The 16716-nt window shown below is 28.5% G+C and overlaps 6 protein-coding genes across 8 annotated transcripts; 2 read left to right on the top strand and 4 right to left on the bottom strand.

The window, feature by feature from the left end:
• Positions 1–296: 296 nt before the first annotated feature.
• Positions 297–1252, bottom strand: LOC109599474 (adrenodoxin-like protein 1, mitochondrial). Its single transcript, XM_020015480.2, has 3 exons — positions 1114–1252; positions 772–823; positions 297–719 (listed from the first exon to the last, which is right to left on the bottom strand). Exons 1-3 carry the CDS (start codon positions 1229–1231, stop codon positions 368–370), a joined length of 522 nt encoding a protein of 173 aa, XP_019871039.2. The 5' UTR covers positions 1232–1252; the 3' UTR covers positions 297–367.
• A 51-nt stretch (positions 1253–1303) lies between these two features.
• LOC109599473 (NADH dehydrogenase [ubiquinone] 1 beta subcomplex subunit 5, mitochondrial) lies at positions 1304–2147 on the top strand. Its single transcript, XM_020015479.2, has 4 exons — positions 1304–1444; positions 1508–1719; positions 1775–1881; positions 1936–2147. Exons 1-4 carry the CDS (start codon positions 1381–1383, stop codon positions 2072–2074), a joined length of 522 nt encoding a protein of 173 aa, XP_019871038.2. The 5' UTR covers positions 1304–1380; the 3' UTR covers positions 2075–2147.
• Positions 2148–2748: 601 nt separating this feature from the next.
• On the bottom strand, positions 2749–3667 carry LOC109599452 (60S ribosomal protein L18a). Its single transcript, XM_020015458.2, has 3 exons — positions 3583–3667; positions 3016–3372; positions 2749–2936 (listed from the first exon to the last, which is right to left on the bottom strand). Exons 1-3 carry the CDS (start codon positions 3598–3600, stop codon positions 2781–2783), a joined length of 531 nt encoding a protein of 176 aa, XP_019871017.1. The 5' UTR covers positions 3601–3667; the 3' UTR covers positions 2749–2780.
• A 601-nt stretch (positions 3668–4268) lies between these two features.
• On the bottom strand, positions 4269–10093 carry LOC109599462 (CD151 antigen). Its single transcript, XM_020015469.2, has 4 exons — positions 9881–10093; positions 6767–6961; positions 6434–6607; positions 4269–6365 (listed from the first exon to the last, which is right to left on the bottom strand). The coding sequence occupies exons 1-4, from the start codon at positions 9941–9943 to the stop codon at positions 6015–6017; spliced, it is 783 nt and encodes a 260-aa protein (XP_019871028.2). The 5' UTR covers positions 9944–10093; the 3' UTR covers positions 4269–6014.
• LOC109599449 (uncharacterized) lies at positions 9546–15455 on the top strand. 3 transcript variants are annotated; one of them, XM_049964231.1, is made up of 6 exons: positions 9546–9564; positions 10403–10588; positions 10641–10825; positions 12280–13480; positions 13757–13910; positions 14108–15455. In XM_049964231.1, the coding sequence occupies exons 2-6, from the start codon at positions 10484–10486 to the stop codon at positions 14890–14892; spliced, it is 2430 nt and encodes an 809-aa protein (XP_049820188.1). In that variant the 5' UTR covers positions 9546–9564; positions 10403–10483; the 3' UTR covers positions 14893–15455. The 3 variants fall into 3 exon arrangements, with proteins under 3 accessions (XP_049820188.1, XP_019871015.2, XP_019871014.2); XM_020015456.2 differs by lacking the exon at positions 9546–9564 and having other exon boundaries at positions 10235–10588; positions 12280–13208; positions 13275–13480; XM_020015455.2 differs by lacking the exon at positions 9546–9564 and having other exon boundaries at positions 10235–10588.
• Positions 15456–15482: 27 nt separating this feature from the next.
• Positions 15483–16591, bottom strand: LOC109599466 (uncharacterized). Its single transcript, XM_020015472.2, has 4 exons — positions 16392–16591; positions 16167–16341; positions 16079–16116; positions 15483–16025 (listed from the first exon to the last, which is right to left on the bottom strand). Exons 1-4 carry the CDS (start codon positions 16444–16446, stop codon positions 15787–15789), a joined length of 507 nt encoding a protein of 168 aa, XP_019871031.1. The 5' UTR covers positions 16447–16591; the 3' UTR covers positions 15483–15786.
• Between the last annotated feature and the right edge of the window lie 125 nt (positions 16592–16716).

The raw sequence follows: 16716 nt of genomic DNA on the forward strand, positions 1-16716 counted from the left end.
CATTCTATGAATAAATAGTAACATAAAGTTTAACAAATGTATATATAATCTTTTACTGAAATGAAAAATTACTCTTTTTATTATTAATCTCAGTATTTTTTTTTTTTAAATCATAGAACTGAATTGATTTAGACTATTAGGAGATAAAATAAAAAGTATTAAAATTCTTACCAATGTACTGGTTCAAAAAAAATTATTTACTTATGTGTATTGAAATGTGAAAAAGCTTAAAATTTAAAAAGGAGTACTATTATTACTAGAAAAATATTCCATGATATATATATATATAACATGTGTAACAACTATTAATGTTTATTTATACATATTTACAAAACTAATAACATTACAGTTTCAAGTAAATTTTAAATTAATGTGGTTTTGGAGTATGACCATCAACATAAAAGTTTCTTGTAGCTTTAGGCAGTTGAACTTCAAGTCCTTCCAGTTCCTTTTTTAATATAATTTGACAACCCAATCGTGAATTTTCCTTTAAAAATGGTGCCATATCTAACAAATCTTCCTCTTTTTCATCTGCTTCTGGAAGAACATCTTGGTGGTCACTGTTAATATAGACATGACATGTGGTACAGGCTAAAGAAGCTTCACAAGCTCCTTCCATAGGTATTTCATATCGATGTGCTAGATATAGAAGATTATCCCCCACTTTGCCCCTAATGGGTTGTTTTGTGCCATCTTTGTGAACAATAGTAATGTTTACACTGAAACATTTATTTTTTATTTTTGTTACTTGAAGTTTAAAATTTTACATACACTTCATCCTCAGATTTGGGATCCTGCCATTCATATTCACCATGGAGTAAAACTAAAATTAATTCACAATAATTACATTAAAATTAAAACTCAATTTTAAATCTGATTAGAATATTTTAAAAATTCTATAGAATTCAATTAAATTTAATTAATAAAATAGTCCAGAAAATTTTAAGTAAAAAGTGATATTGGATATCTGATATTTTTATTAGAATAATAATAACTTTAAAGATTTATTTTGGAAATAAAATACATATCCAATTTCATAAATAATTTGGTGTGCTAATTAAATTATATTATTTGAAAATAAATGTGCTTGTAACCAGGCACAATTTTATTTACCATTTGAGATACTTATATTGCGTATATTCCTTAAATATAATTGATTATTTATATTCCTTGGTGTTCTATATTTAATCCTACTCACTAAAGCTTTAAACATTATCGACATACTCAACATTTTATTTTTTTAAAATTAATCTTCATTATTGAAAGGTTATGGTACACAACCTCAATTTTTTGACAGTAGAATAAATAGAATAGACCACTGTCTGACAGAAGCTTGAAGGCCCCAGTTTATACTTCTTGGATAAATATTATTTGGTAAACATGGCCTTATTCAGTAAAATAAGACCATTGGTGAACCTTAGTAACGTAACATTAAAAAATGCTGGTCGGTATTTATTTTACATAAATATTATTATGTAACATGATATAAATTAAAAAAATTTTTCAGTGGCCAAGCGGCCCATGTCAGACCACAAGGTCTTCCCTTTGGGCCCAAGCAGATGGCAATGGAATAAAACAAAAGATCTGTTGCACTTCTATTTGATGTTGGGTATCATCCCTTGTGGACTTGGAGTTCTTTATGCTAATGTCTTTATTGGGCCTGCTACTCTCCAAGAAATACCAGAAGGATATGAACCAAAATATTGGGAATACTTCAGAGTAAGTTTTACTATAATAATCGGTAAGAATAATTGTTTAATCAGCGTTATTTTAGAGCCCAATTTCCCGTTTCTTGGCTAGATATGTATTCACTAATCCACAACAAGAATATGAAAAATACTTATGCTACATGTATGTGGAAGAAGAGAAAAGGAAGCTGAGGTAACTTTCTATTTATACAATTTTATGCTGACAATGAAAAATTTTGTTTTGTAGAGAAGTAGAGGAACAAATCAGACAGAAGATGGCTGAAAGAAGAGATTATCAAGCATATTACTACAGACCAGTTTTAGCTAAATATTACAGAGAAAATCGCCAAGCAGCTGATTATTTGGATTCCATTCGTGGAGATTAAGACAATTGTTTATCAACATTTGTAGTATATTGTACCTAATGTATATTTAATTCAATAAATTTGTTAACAGGCATTGGTGTTTAATAAAATAGGTATTCCATATTAATTCAATTCATACTATGTCTGTATATACTGGATTTTAATTGTTAGTTATTTTGTAGTATTCAAAATCATTTAATTTGTTGCAAAGTTTGCTTATAGACAAAAGTTGGACTATATTTTATTGAAGACAAACTAGGTAGTGGAGTCTATTGAATTAACTTTTTTTGTTCTTATTTATGAAAATCTTTCCAAACCATTTGAAGTGATTAAATCTTCAGAACTTTCTCTCTTTGAGGTCACTGAATAATCAGTTTTCAAAATAATTTGTGTTCTTTGCAGAATTATGTATATTCTCAATTAATTGTAATGTTAGGAATGTCTCTGGATTAGTAATTTAACTCTGAACTGGTGACAATATTCATTGATATTTATATTTGATAAAAATTTAACACAAAGTTTTTAGATTTACAATTTGTTTCAAATGTAACTTTTATATAGCTGAGGAATATTATAACATCTATATAACAAACTGCATACATAAATTATTTTCATTATCTATCCCTCAAAACGAAATTAATAATTATATTAATAAAACAGAGTGTAATAACTATAAGGTAAATTAAACCAAAATGTAATTGTTTATAAATTTATTTTCTTAAACATATTACAAGAAGTATGTTCTTGGTTTACGAACAGAGAATCTGTTCATGGAGTTATGTTGGATGCGTTTCGGCAGTGGGAAACGGATTTTCGAATCGTGGAATTGTTTGACTTGTGGTCTTCTTGTGTCACCAGCCTTAACTTGTTCCACCTTAATAATCTGCAAGTAAATTACAAGTATTAAGCAAAAATCATATACAATGAAATTAACATTAAGCAGATGAAACAATTAAAATTACCTGAATGGAGTGGGCGCGAGCACGGTGGCGAGCTCCCATGTCTCTGTAACACTGGGTCACAGCCCCAGATACACTGAGGTCACGGTATTCCCTGTACATGTTGTGTGTACCAGAACGAGAGTCATAACGAAGCCAGATACCAAAGTTCTTAATTTTAATTGGAGACTTTTCGGGCACATGTTTAACAGAGACGATTTCTCCGGTAGTCTTCTTGAACTTCTTCAATTGACGCAAGAAGTACCAAAAACGAGATTTCGCCACAATTTGATCGGGAGCGAAGATTCTCATTTTATAGAGAGGAGTGGTGGGCTCCTTTTCTGTGGGCAATTTGCGCCCGATAACTTCGTACTCCTTCAACTAAAACAAAAATATATAAACATCAGTTAAACACGGTCACAACATGGCATGCACGTGTAAAGAAAACATCGAAAACGTAACAATTCCTTTATAATCCGGTCATTTGAATATTTTAACGATACACTGGCACTGATAATATACAATTTTACACATTTTAATATAATTAAGTTGATTAAAACACATTATTTTGTATAAAAATAAGAAACCAACCTCTCCTTTGGCTTTCATGGCTGCGGTTCTTGACGGAAAGGAAGCGGAAATTCAGGTGGTATCCCTGGGACTAGTTACATCGAATACTTTCAAACGTTACATCGACACGTCAGCGGCTCCCAATTGTTAAAAACAATTCAAACGAAATTTACGAATACACACTCAAATAAAAATATTTATTTTTAATAAATAATACATTTTTAAACAATATATTACTATTAAAACATCATTTAACCGTTTACAGGTAATATAGAATTTTTATTAATAATGGGCAGCAGTCTTCAAACAGTTGATTTTGGTGGATAATATATATATTAAATGTTAATGAAAATAATTATTTGAAAAAGTTGACCTTAGTTTAATAATGGTACAATTTTAAAAAAAGTCCAAAAATAAAAGCGAAATTTTGCTGATATTAATTTTAGTCATAATTTCTAAAAGGTATAAATTTAATTTTTGTCATATTATATAATAAAATTATTTTTTGCTTATCTGCCGACATTTTCAAAATTTTCAATTTTATTATTTTTATAAATTTAATTATTTATTTTTAATTTAATTATTTTTTTGAAATGTTTGAATCCATTTTCTAGATATATAAAGGAGGAAAATTTTTCTTTATTAACTTATAATAAAATTATTTTTGTGCAATAATTTTTTTAGTAATAATGAATAAAACAAATATGCACATTGATTTTAGATTTATTTGATTTTACAACACAAATAAAAACAACAAAATAAAATATATTTAAATTAATGACATTAAAAAAGACTAAATACATGTTAGTAGGTTTTAACGCAAAAAAAAAACAAATATAACATTCTGTACACCTCTGCAAATTTCATATTTCTATATATCTAACACCTCTCATTTTATCAAAAATACCTGAAATTTGCAGCTCAACCTTAATCCTAGTATATTTGATTTGACCAAAAATACACACTTTATATGCAAATATTAGATTACATACAATTCCTGTTTCGAGTTTCACAACCTTATTCGAAAAGGTTTATGGTAACAAAACATAATCAAATAAACATAAAAAAACTAGAGATTCGAATGTTGTACGTATATATTTATTGTAAAACCGCAGTTATACTGGACTACTTTATTTGTATTTTACTTAGAGACAATAAATCATCTAAGTTATAAAGACATCTCATAGAATATATAGTGAAATGTAAATATTTAATACTACAAATTACTTATGACAATATACTAAAATGATTGTATATTGGCACAACTACAGTCTCAAACAGAATTTGTTATAAACTAGATACAGTGAGATTTCCGATATGCAACATCTACTTATATGGTACAACATGGTGTAACAAGAATTTGTGAGTGCCCCTGAACAAATCTAAAGGAGAGTAAAATTTCTAAATTTTGCAGCCATATTTTACCCCACATATATAATTTTCATGTAAAATAATACACACCTTAAAGACAAACGTATTATAAGAGAAGAAAGAATTAATTTACTTTTAAAAATTTAGAAATTTTACATTATTTTTGGTTACACTGATAATATACTACAGGGAAATATATTAAACTGCATGCACTTAAATTAGTTACTCTAGAACATCAATTTCCCACTATATAGTTGCAATCAATGATTGTGCATTTTTTCCATAAGATGGAATGTTACACCAGGAGCAATTAAATCAGGCTAGATGTAATATTTTGAATCTCTAGAATATATTAATGGCAGCCAACATATGTTAATTATCTTAAATTAGAGAATCTAAATGTTAAATAAATATCAGTCAATAGTTATGGTTAGATTTGATTAGGTATAAATAATATAATAATTACCTAAACAACGTTGACGAATAACAGGGTGTTTTTTTGTTATATTTAAACAATGGACACAAGATACATATTCAAGTCAACAATGATACATATTTTATGAGAAATATTCCAGTCTGTAAGTACACCCTGCATATATTTTTTTCTACCGTCAATAAAAAACAAAACGACTTGTTTATAGGTCCGAACTTTTCCACATTTTGTTAATTATTGATGTAGATTTAAATTGAAAGTTTTGTGCCAGTAAAACTTTAATATCAAATAACCCAAATGTGATGCGATTCGACTTAATTGAGAATATCTACAACTATGCACAATACCACAGTAAATGCGCAAAATATATATGGCACAATAAAATTTGTACACATTCCAAAGGTAAATTTATAATTTATTTTAATATAGAATATATATTTTGGTATATTTTTCTCAGAAAATATAATATTAAAGTAATCTGAGTGGGACAATCGTCGAATATAAAATTTAATTTTATAAATTTCAATTCTTGAATGTAGAGAGCTTAGAAAGTTGAAGTCCAAAAATGTCAACATATAATCAACGAATTTTACGTTGAAGCCAAAACAAATATACAAACTCTTGAAAATAAATCTGTTCCTCCTTAATCTTAGGCCTTATAACGGTTGGTACGATTCATCGAGAACGCAATGCACAAAGCCAATATCAACCCAAGTAGTTCGACAATAAGTACGGCTCCACCCACCGCAACAATTATGTTCATGTGTTCGTAGAGACATTCGACGATGAGCGTGAAACAACCCTTGTCATAGATGGTGTCGGAATCGATGGGGCTGCCTATTTTTAAGTTCTGAGTGGCGAGTCGGCAACGTTCATCGCTGATGCCTTTGCGACAGCAACTTTCGGGAATAGAGTAGGTGCTAGTTGGGTTAGATATACCCAGATTTATCTCGCCGGTGTTCATCCAGTCGTTGGGTTTATCAGCACCGCAACATTCCAACTAAATAAATAAGTAAATAAAGTAAAATTATTATTGATGAAACAACGTCGTAATTAACAGAAAAATACCTTTTCTTGGAAAGTATCAAAGAGAGCCTTGATGTCGTTGTTGGAACGATAATCGCGTTTGACGGTCTCCTGTACGTTTATACGAATCTGAGTTTCTAAATCGTTGCGATGGATATATCCCCAAACTCCGGTAGCAATCTCCGCCACGACGATAATGAGAAGTAAACAGAAGCACTAAAAAGTAAAAGTATGTATGTAATAAAAATAATTAAAAAAATGTGTTTTTTAATTATTTTGATCTATGTAGAAAATAAAAGTGGTAGATGCTCCATCTTCTACACAACGTCGTACATGTTAATTAATTATATGTATATTTACAAGTTAAATTCTTACCATAACAACTCCCCATCGCCTTTCAGCTAGGGTGGCCCAGATTCCAATTACTCCGGCGAGGAACAGAATTATTGAAGCTACTAATAAAATAATTAGTGAAATAGTTGCATCTCCGGGGTTTTGAGTAAGTTGGAACGTGAATGTGGGGTCAACCAGCATGTAAATAGAACCAGCTATTCCAGCAACACCAAATATCTGAAAATAAGACGAAATTTTAGAGAATATAAAAAACTTATTCATGTAAATATTCACTTATTTATAACAATTTATGTATTTTTAATAATATTTGATTAAGTTCCTAAAAAAAATAAAATTGCTTCTTTAATGATGTTTAATAGTATAATAATTAATTGTGACATCATACGCAATATTGAATGATTAAAAATAAACTCATAATTGAATGATTCACAAAACATTTATAACAATACTCCTACTTAAATCAATCTAGAACAGACAAAATATTTATAAAATTTGACTTGATATATAAATGGCACAATTAGAATAATCTTATTAATTAGAATTCAAATCTATTAAATATAAGAAGAACTATAAGAAAATAATTTAATTTGTACTATTTGATGATAACTAATGAGAAATTTTATAAAATTCATCCTATGTAAGTGTTAATGATTCATTCAACGAAATATACAACTGAAGTAGCATTAAAAAACTTTATTGGCGTTGCTTCTTTGCAATGCATTAAGAAAACATATCTAATTGTGTTATATTTCCGTTTCGTCTGACATAAAAGGGAACATTTGAAATAGCACTTTTAAAAGAGTGCCAGATGTGGATGACTTATCTGTATTGCAGATGTTCATTTTTGACAGGGTCGTTCCTAAGAAATATCAAGTAAGAGCCAGCGGCAGGTCAGGTCAAACACTTAATAATGCATACATTATCCTCACAAAATAATAAAAGCAATATAAGTGCCAATTTTACTATTGTAAAATCATATCTGTTTTGAAGCACGGGTAGTCTCAACAAGGGAGATGAAACATCTGCATTTTATCAGTAGGTTAGAGTGTATGCCACAAATAGAAAAGAGAAACGTTACGCAGCACACTTTGAAACCTTAAATTTTATTAGAAAATACTCTAATTTTGTTTTATAATCTTTATTTTATTTATATCTATTTATTATTAGGCTAAATTAATATATATTTTTTCATTTTAAAAATAAAAATGAATATTATTCTATTCAAATAAAATAAATAAAGGACATCATGAGAAAATTATGATTAAATAGAAAATCTACGAAAAAATAGAATTTTGTCTAATTTTAATATTTTTTTTTTTCAATTGTAAAGCATTAAAAAATGTACTTATAGACAAAATGTAACGTTTTTTGGCCCAAACCTAGTAATTTTTTAGTCAAGGAAATTTAGTAAATTATACTTCCAATTTTTTTCTAGAAAATCTAACTACTCCACAGGATGGGTATATACCAAATTTCATAAATATGTGCGTATTCAAAATTCTGTAAAAAAATAATTCTTATAAATTTATTTTTATAATAAATATATAAATAATAATAATTGAAAATTAACTAATTTATCTTATTTTTCAACAATATTGGAATGTTACACCAATAATACTAAACTAATTATACTATACTTACTCATACTCCTTGTTTCTGTGATAGAATTAATGATTCATGTGCGGAAATTACCCCATAACAAGATACATGTAACAACTTACGAAAAAGATATTAAAGGCGTTAAATAGAACGGTGAATTGATGGAAGTTAATAAAATTTGGGTATTAAAAATATTAGTATATAAGCATAGTATTATTAATATAATATTCCAATATTCTTGAAAAATGAGATAATTTATGTTATTTTTAGTAATTTATTTTATAGACTACTTGATTAAAAAAATTATAAAGGGAATATGATTTTTAATTTTTTCATAGCATTATTAATATGCATAATATTTTTATAAAATTTTGTGTATACATATTTCCAGTGCTTAATCCAGTGGAGTAGTTAGATTTTTGCTAGTATGATTTCTACAATTTTTATGTCTAAAAAATTATCCAGTAAGTTTTGGTTTTGATACATATTTTCGTACTTAAAAACTGAAAAAAAATTGTTTAAATCGAATAAAAAATACAAATTTTATGAGGGACACGCTCACTGTATAAACGAAAAAACGTAAATTATCCTTTATAAAATATAAACAAAAATAAAAATAATTAAAAACAAATAACTATTTTTTTATTAATCATTATCCTATTTAGATATGATACATCTCAACAACATAAATATAAATAACAAGAAAATTTGGTCATAGGTAAATGTAATATATTAGTCACAAAAATAAATTAATTTTAGAAATTAATAATTTCACATTATTCAATTAATAGTTTTAATGTAACAGGCGGTAACACGTCAAATTATGACAATACTAATAAGTAATTGATGATCAAAAGCAGTTATATTTAGAAACTGAAGCTTCATATCTAAAAATAAGCGACAGAAATTTAAAATATAATTCTATCAATGTAACCACAGTTCAGCGAAAGCAAAAGTACGATAAGAGTAAATTTATTTAAAAACATAAGAAATATTAGCAGCAAACTCTTCCTTTCGTTTGTAACAATGTATGCGCTCATTTTATTATTTATTCATAGATGCCAATGAATTATTAATAAGTATCTGTTTGATAATGATATAATTCATTAGCATTTAAGGTTCGTTAGTAGATATGAACCACAAATGTTTAGAAAAGTGAAAAATTAACATCTTTACCAAATTTGTTCCATCTTAATTATTAAGAATAGTTGCTGGCAAAGGTAATGACAAATTAATACTTTACTAATTTGTTAATGAAATCATATTGATATTCGTCAGGGATGTTTTTTTCTATTTTATTATCGAACTGGAAAGAACGTAAACAAATGTGTGGGAGGACCACGAATGTGTTTCCTATTAGAGTACCAATCAAAATATTTAATTCATAAAACAAGAACGATCGATTAAATAAAAATAAAATTAACGTGATATAATAAACACGGAAGTATACCCTGAAATTCCCTCTATGTTTATTGATTAAATGCACTTTTGTTGTAAAATAGGGCAATATGGCCTCTATAATTCCGGATTGCTTACCAAAAATATAAAGTTGAGGAAAACAAACAGCCATGCCGTGCAAGAATAACATCCACCACCCATTTTCACACTGTTAAATGCACTTTACTGTTACCGAACGACTGTTATTCAACAATACTCAAATTTCATTGGCAAGTAAACAACACTTCTTTCGACTCGCATTCGACTAATTTCAGATTCAGAAGTAATCTCTATTTCAAGGACATTGGGTCCCGGGAAGCTCCGAACATCTCAAACGGGCCTTGTTCGGAGACCGATATTTCATTGCATTTCCGGCAAATCCAAACTCAGATCGCGCATTGGCATCACATAAACAAAATAAAGGCTCCAAAACTATTTATTTAACTCAAATTTACGAATAATTTCCGTAAAATATCCAAATAATGGCAATGCGCATGCGTAAGACGCCGAGTGCATCAAAACACACGAATTTTTTATCCAATGTTTGTTGTTCTTGTGTTTGTTTAAAACTAAAAAACATACACGTACAAATTAACTTTGTATATTCTTGTGTCCGAATAGTTTCGTGGACCTAACTTTCGTTGTCAGAGCAGTGTGTGGTGTAACTCTCAGTAAAGACAGGTTATACAAGCACTTCAGAACATGGACGAGGAGGAGGAAATCAACTACAACTCGTGTCTGGGCCAGATAATTAAGTCATATGAAAAATTGAATAAAAATCCCACAATAGAAGCTGGGCTCAGTGAGGTATCAAATTGTGCATGTGTGTTCGATTGAGTTTTCATGTGATTGGTTTCAGCTATTAGATGTGTTGATTGCCAAACTCAATGATACAGAGGAGTATACAAGAAATGGCATATTCAGTGTTAACTTTGTGGAGGCCTCTTTGGTTATTCAAAGTGCAGCTCAGTTATATGGCAAGAAAGTTGACCTGCTCTGGGATCATGTGTTGGAATTTCATGAAAGGATGATCTCTTATGACAAGTAAGAAGTTTAATTTACAAGTAGTAGATATAAAGTTTAAAAACTAAGACTTAGATAAGTTAAAATAATACTTGTTTGAACTAATTTAAGGTTCATAAAGGTTTATAAAATTATCTTACATTATCTATTGTTTAAAAATCATATATATTTTTAAATCATGATGTGTTACATTTTAATAATTACTCAAAAATCAAAAATTCTCAGTTTTTTATTCAGAGAATAAATATTACTTGAAATTTTAATATTAATTATATATTTTGTGCATTAAAAATTACATTTGATATTTGCAGATTACTAGATAATTATGTAAATAGAGAGATAATTTTGAAGTACTGAATAATTTATTACAGTTAACTAAAAGTAAAAGTAATTTTAAATAGAAATATATTCAGGTTGTTATGCGTGAATATTCTATTTTTGCCTATCATTCCAATTCTAATTAGACAAATTAGAAACGAATTTATTTAATATTGAGCTATTCAAGTAGTGTTTCAAGAGTTCCCTAAAATTTAACTCTGTTTAATTCTGTGAAATATGTATAAAAATAAAGATTATTATTAACATTAAAAAAGAAATAGCACACATATCCTTATTAAAGATAATTAGAAAATGCACACCACTAATAAAATGCAATCAAATTACTTTATATTTGTAGTGTATCTGAGATATAAACTTTTATTAGGAGGAAGACAATGTATTTTTCATCTAGTCTTGTTCCATAGAACATTAATTTATCATTTTGGCAAAATAATGGACAATAATTAATACATTTTTTAAAAGTATATCCTTGAAAAATTTGTTCATATAGATGATGTCTGATTGTTCTACTAGACACTCTGATATTGTATGATTAATTTTTTATTTACCTAGGGGTCTTTCTTATTGTATTAGTGTTGTGTGTTGTTTCATATTTGTTAATAAGCATTGTAAACCATTTTGTTGAAGCATTTACATTTTCCACTTCTCTGTAGTGCAATGTTTATTTTTTCTCATTGAAAGCAAATTTATTTAATAAAATAATTAAATCCCTCTGAGAATGAAACAAATAACAAAATAATTGAATATTTTGGGAATATAGGTATATGTGTTATCTAATTTTAGTATAAAATAATATTTAGTTATTGCAATTCTTATAGTAGATCCTAACACATTTTAAAAACTCTTTTGTAACCTCATTGTATTTATATTGTATCTTTATAGTTTTACTGAAGATGTTAACCTAAGGTCACTTATCAGTAAACACTTATAGAATCATGCTTCAGTTTATCTAATTATTTTACAATTTATGTACACTTTCTCCTTTTGTGTCTTATTGAAATTAATATATAAAAATTTGAAATTTATATTATCATATTAACTGGATCTTTTGTTGATTTGTTGTTTTAATTTATGAGTAACTTACTATTCAAAATTATATAAGAGAATTTTAAATTAAAATATTGTATGCGTTTCAGAACTGAAAATGTGGAAGAAATCAACAATTTGGAAGAAAGAATCAATCGATATCGACGAAAGAAGCGGCGTCTTAAGCTGCCTAAAGCGACCGCACCAGTTAGTTTTCTTGTTAAAAAGGACATATCCAATCCTGATGCCCTTTGTGATGGCAACCTACATCTAGATTGGAGTGTCCCAATGCATGTTGAAGAAAGGACGTACGAGAGTAGATTGTTCTATAGAAATAAATTGAACGACTCGCTGATCAATAATTTTGTAATATATGATAAAGAAGCAGACAGGCTTTATGAAGAGCCTAATATTAAAATGGATAGGTGGCCATGTTGTAAGGATTTTAATTTTCTGTATGATATTTGTGATAGAAATTACATTAACGAGCCCACTGATATTCATTTGATAACAAAGGTACGAACGGAACTTGATTTAATATTTCGATATAGATTGGACAAAGATATCGACTGCAACGTACCACGAAGTACATATGAGAAAGATCTTAAAAACTGGGTTCACGATTACATAACAGCTAGAAGGGACAATTTATCATTGGAAATAGTGCAAAGACGTAAAAAATTGTGTCCGGCCGAAACTGTTATCAATATCCAGCGGCTCCCCGACGCATTGGTAATTGAAAAATTAAGACGGATAAGTTACCCTGGTGGATGTATTGAAGCCGAGAAACGATTAAACTATTTGGACCATCCACCTGATATAACAAACGTGGACTCGTCTTCATCCGAAGACTGTTTCATAACAATTCATCCATTAAATTATGAAGCAGATATGTCCTGTGATAAAAACCAGGGAGGTGATAAACTGAAATTGAATGTATTAAATTTACCTACCGAATGCCTCGATGATTCTGCCTTTCACGAATCTGACATGTCCGTTGAATGTGAAAATACAGAATTATCTAGTGTTCACGATGAAGGTATTGAATTGTCAGTTGTTGATAAAATGAACAGTCAAAATGATGATAATTCTTCTGCCATGGTAGTACCAGAGCAGGAGTCCTGTTTGACAAAATCCCTCCAAGAAATTACCAATCCATCAACACCATTACTGTTGGATGTTAGGAGAAGTTCGCGAGAAAATAGAGGAAAAAAGTATGCAAAATTTATGTCAGAGATGAATCCAGAGACCTGCAAAATAGTACAAAAACCTGATACAAGCAAACTTCAACCTGCACAGAATTTGAACAAAGTAAGTATAATACTACTACTTTATTTTTGTCTGACCTAAAATGGAATTCTTAACTTTCTACATATTAAAAGTTCTCTTATTATTTTTTTTTAATTTTTAATTGTATTTTTAATATTATAGAAAAGAAGGACCAAAGAGAACGTCTTGAAGAATGCATTAACCAATTTAAAAAAAAATACTTATAAAACCTTTATATTAACTTAAATAATTTTATAAAATCTATGCATGTGTATATTAATGCTGTTAAAATGTATTTCTCTATTACTTAAATTATAGAAAAGACAAATTCAAGATGTACAAGATAAGAATGCAAAAAGAAGAAAATCGTCCAAGAAACAACTTGAGAAGCTAGCACAACCTATTCTATCAACAAAGATGAGCAAGTTTGAGAAGTTCTATTATTTAAATTATAATTTGGGGGAAGATGAAGGTATGTAATTTGTAAATATGGTTTAATAAGATTGTTATTGAAACGATAATTTATAAACAGGGTGTTCTAAAAGTGGCGTTATTAGTTTGAAATTGAATTCTTGTAATTTTTAAACGAATTTTTTTACCATTTTTTTTTAATTCTGTCATCTGACTGTATTAATTAATTATGAAATGGACCTAATAAATTTGTTGCAGGTGAATTCCCCGAACTTGTTGAGGACGAAATCGATGACACTTATGATTGTTTAGGTTCTCCGGATCTTTTTGATGATGTGACAAGCTGTCCTGTTGACGTACATCTTGACATAAATTCATCACAACATATTAATGACATAAACGACGAATTATATTCGCCTGATTTGAATTCGGAAACTCGAAATACTATGAAGGCGTCTCAAGATTCAGGAATCGGTGTATCGGTCGACAATGATTTTGACTTGGACTTGGACGATACGATGAGGGCCTCTGACAGTTACGGCGACGGTTGTGCGGAAACACATTTAAGCAACGAGGCAAGATTGAAAGCTCTTAAAAAAGAATCGCGAATTAACATTAAAAATTGGAAGTCGATGATTACACCAAAATTACAGGCCCTCGAAAATGCCGAATTCGACATACATGCCTATGGGTCAGACATCATCGATAATATGGAGGTAAATGAGGTGAAGAAATTTAAAGATGTCGTTCGAGGAAAATCGTCCAAAGAAGTGGTGAGGTATTTCATTTCGTCGTTGCAGCTTGCAAACACTTACAACATTGAAATTGGAGGCGCCCAGCAAGGACGGATTTCAAATGATACATTCAGTATGAAATTGTTAACTAAAGAGAGGCACCATGAACATTTAAATGAGTATGAGGCACCCTCTGAGGAAGCTTTCCGTGAAAATTTCAAAAAAATTCAAGAGATGAAAGGCAAAACTCATTTGCATTCCACACCCAGTAAAATACATCCGAAAAATAGATCCAGTGAAGGATATTAAAGATTACAGGTTTTTTTTAATATTCTTCGTCTAGCGATTAAATGTTAATTATTTTTACTGTTAATACTTATTAATAGTAAACACCTAGATTAATTGGTTCAATTTGAGTAAAAATGAATTATAGTTTTTCAATTTTGCGCAAACGCACTGTACAAAGAAAAAAATATTCTATTATGAATTATTATAATTTATGGAAAATATTTTTTTAATAAAATATTAAATGTATAACTGATATAAATTTTGACTAAACGTCCATTTTAGAAAATAATTTTGCATTCAGTTATAACTTGTTAAATCATGAAATATTTATTTAAATCAGTATTGTATGTTCTTAGAACACTTCATTCCAAATCACCAAAGCTTCCTTTGTTATTATTTATTTCATATATAATTAAAACAGAATTTGACCTAAAAACTGTATTTTTTGTAAATAATAAAGATGTTTAAATTTCTAACTGTGATCAAATTTTATTATAATGATTTGATGTACCTTGCTTATTTAATTAAACAAAGCTTTCTTTTCTTTTGTATTTTTTTTATATATTTGCGATTCCATGTTTTACTTGTTGTTTTAAAATAAAAAAATTCAATAAAACGTTTATTATTTGAGTTTATTTTTACCTTTAACAATAAATTATGGTTCATCAATGAAGAATCTAGTTTCATAACTACACAGTTGATTTTAAGAATAGAATATACTGTTGAACGTAATGACGTAATGTTTAGCTTCCTAAATAAGAATACTTGCATGTTTCATTTTACTAATTGTGAGTACAATAAATATTTAAAACTAAACTTTTATTAATAAAATGCTCTCTTATGATGTAGTATGTTATTTTGTGATATAATTAAAATAACATATTCTTTGGTCAGAAATTATAAGCTAATTTGTCGTTAAGAAGCAGTTTCAGGTATTTTGGACATGAATTGAGGCAACAATTCATCAAATCTTCTGTTTAAGAAACTAACTTTCGAAGACAATCCATTAACCACTTCTTCCATGTAAGACTGCCTTCTCCACTCTAGCTGAGGCAATAGTAATTCAGCCTGTGCTATTCTTGATTCAATTGTCTTTACTTTGTGATGTATGGCATCCACATAAGCATCTTGCAATAAACTAGCATTTGTATTTGCTAAAATTATTGATCATTGATATTGAGAACGTTTCATATCACTTTAAACTTACCAACATAAGATACATTGTTTACATCAACATAGAAGAACCTAAAATTATGCATTTCATATTTTTTGCTTGTAAACTATGTTGGTCTTACTTATTGTCATTGTCAAGTAAAAACGAGAGAGGAATTAGCACACCTTGACTGTTCCTTAACTTAAAAACTTTGGTTTCAGGGTTAATGTCACAAATATCTTGCATGTGCTTCTTCAATACTGCGTATTCTGTATTAGGGCTCAACTGTATAGTTTTTTCTATTTCTTGAGGATTATCTGAAATTAATAATTCGCATTATAAATTAGTTATTCTATTATGTGCATACCAGTGAGATCATATCTTCTAATTTTTAAAACAAAAGTATTTGTATTCTGTTCCATTGTTTTCAATTTTGTCTGACTATTTTTAGTTTTGGAACAGATTGTTTTGATGGGTTCACTCTGTCTCACTTTAACATAATTATTGATTCCACTTAAAAGTTGGGATAACTCTATATGGTAAATTTTAAGTATGTCAGTTTTGGGATTTCAATCAAGAAATTTTCTTGGTTTATTTACATTATTATTTACATTTTTTAACTGATTTATATATTTTATAAATGTGCAGATATATTCTGTAACATTAGTTGCCTAACAATAACGTATAAATAG

Source organism: Aethina tumida, chromosome 3 (assembly GCF_024364675.1).
Source record: "Aethina tumida isolate Nest 87 chromosome 3, icAetTumi1.1, whole genome shotgun sequence".
NCBI lineage: Eukaryota > Metazoa > Arthropoda > Insecta > Coleoptera > Nitidulidae > Aethina > Aethina tumida.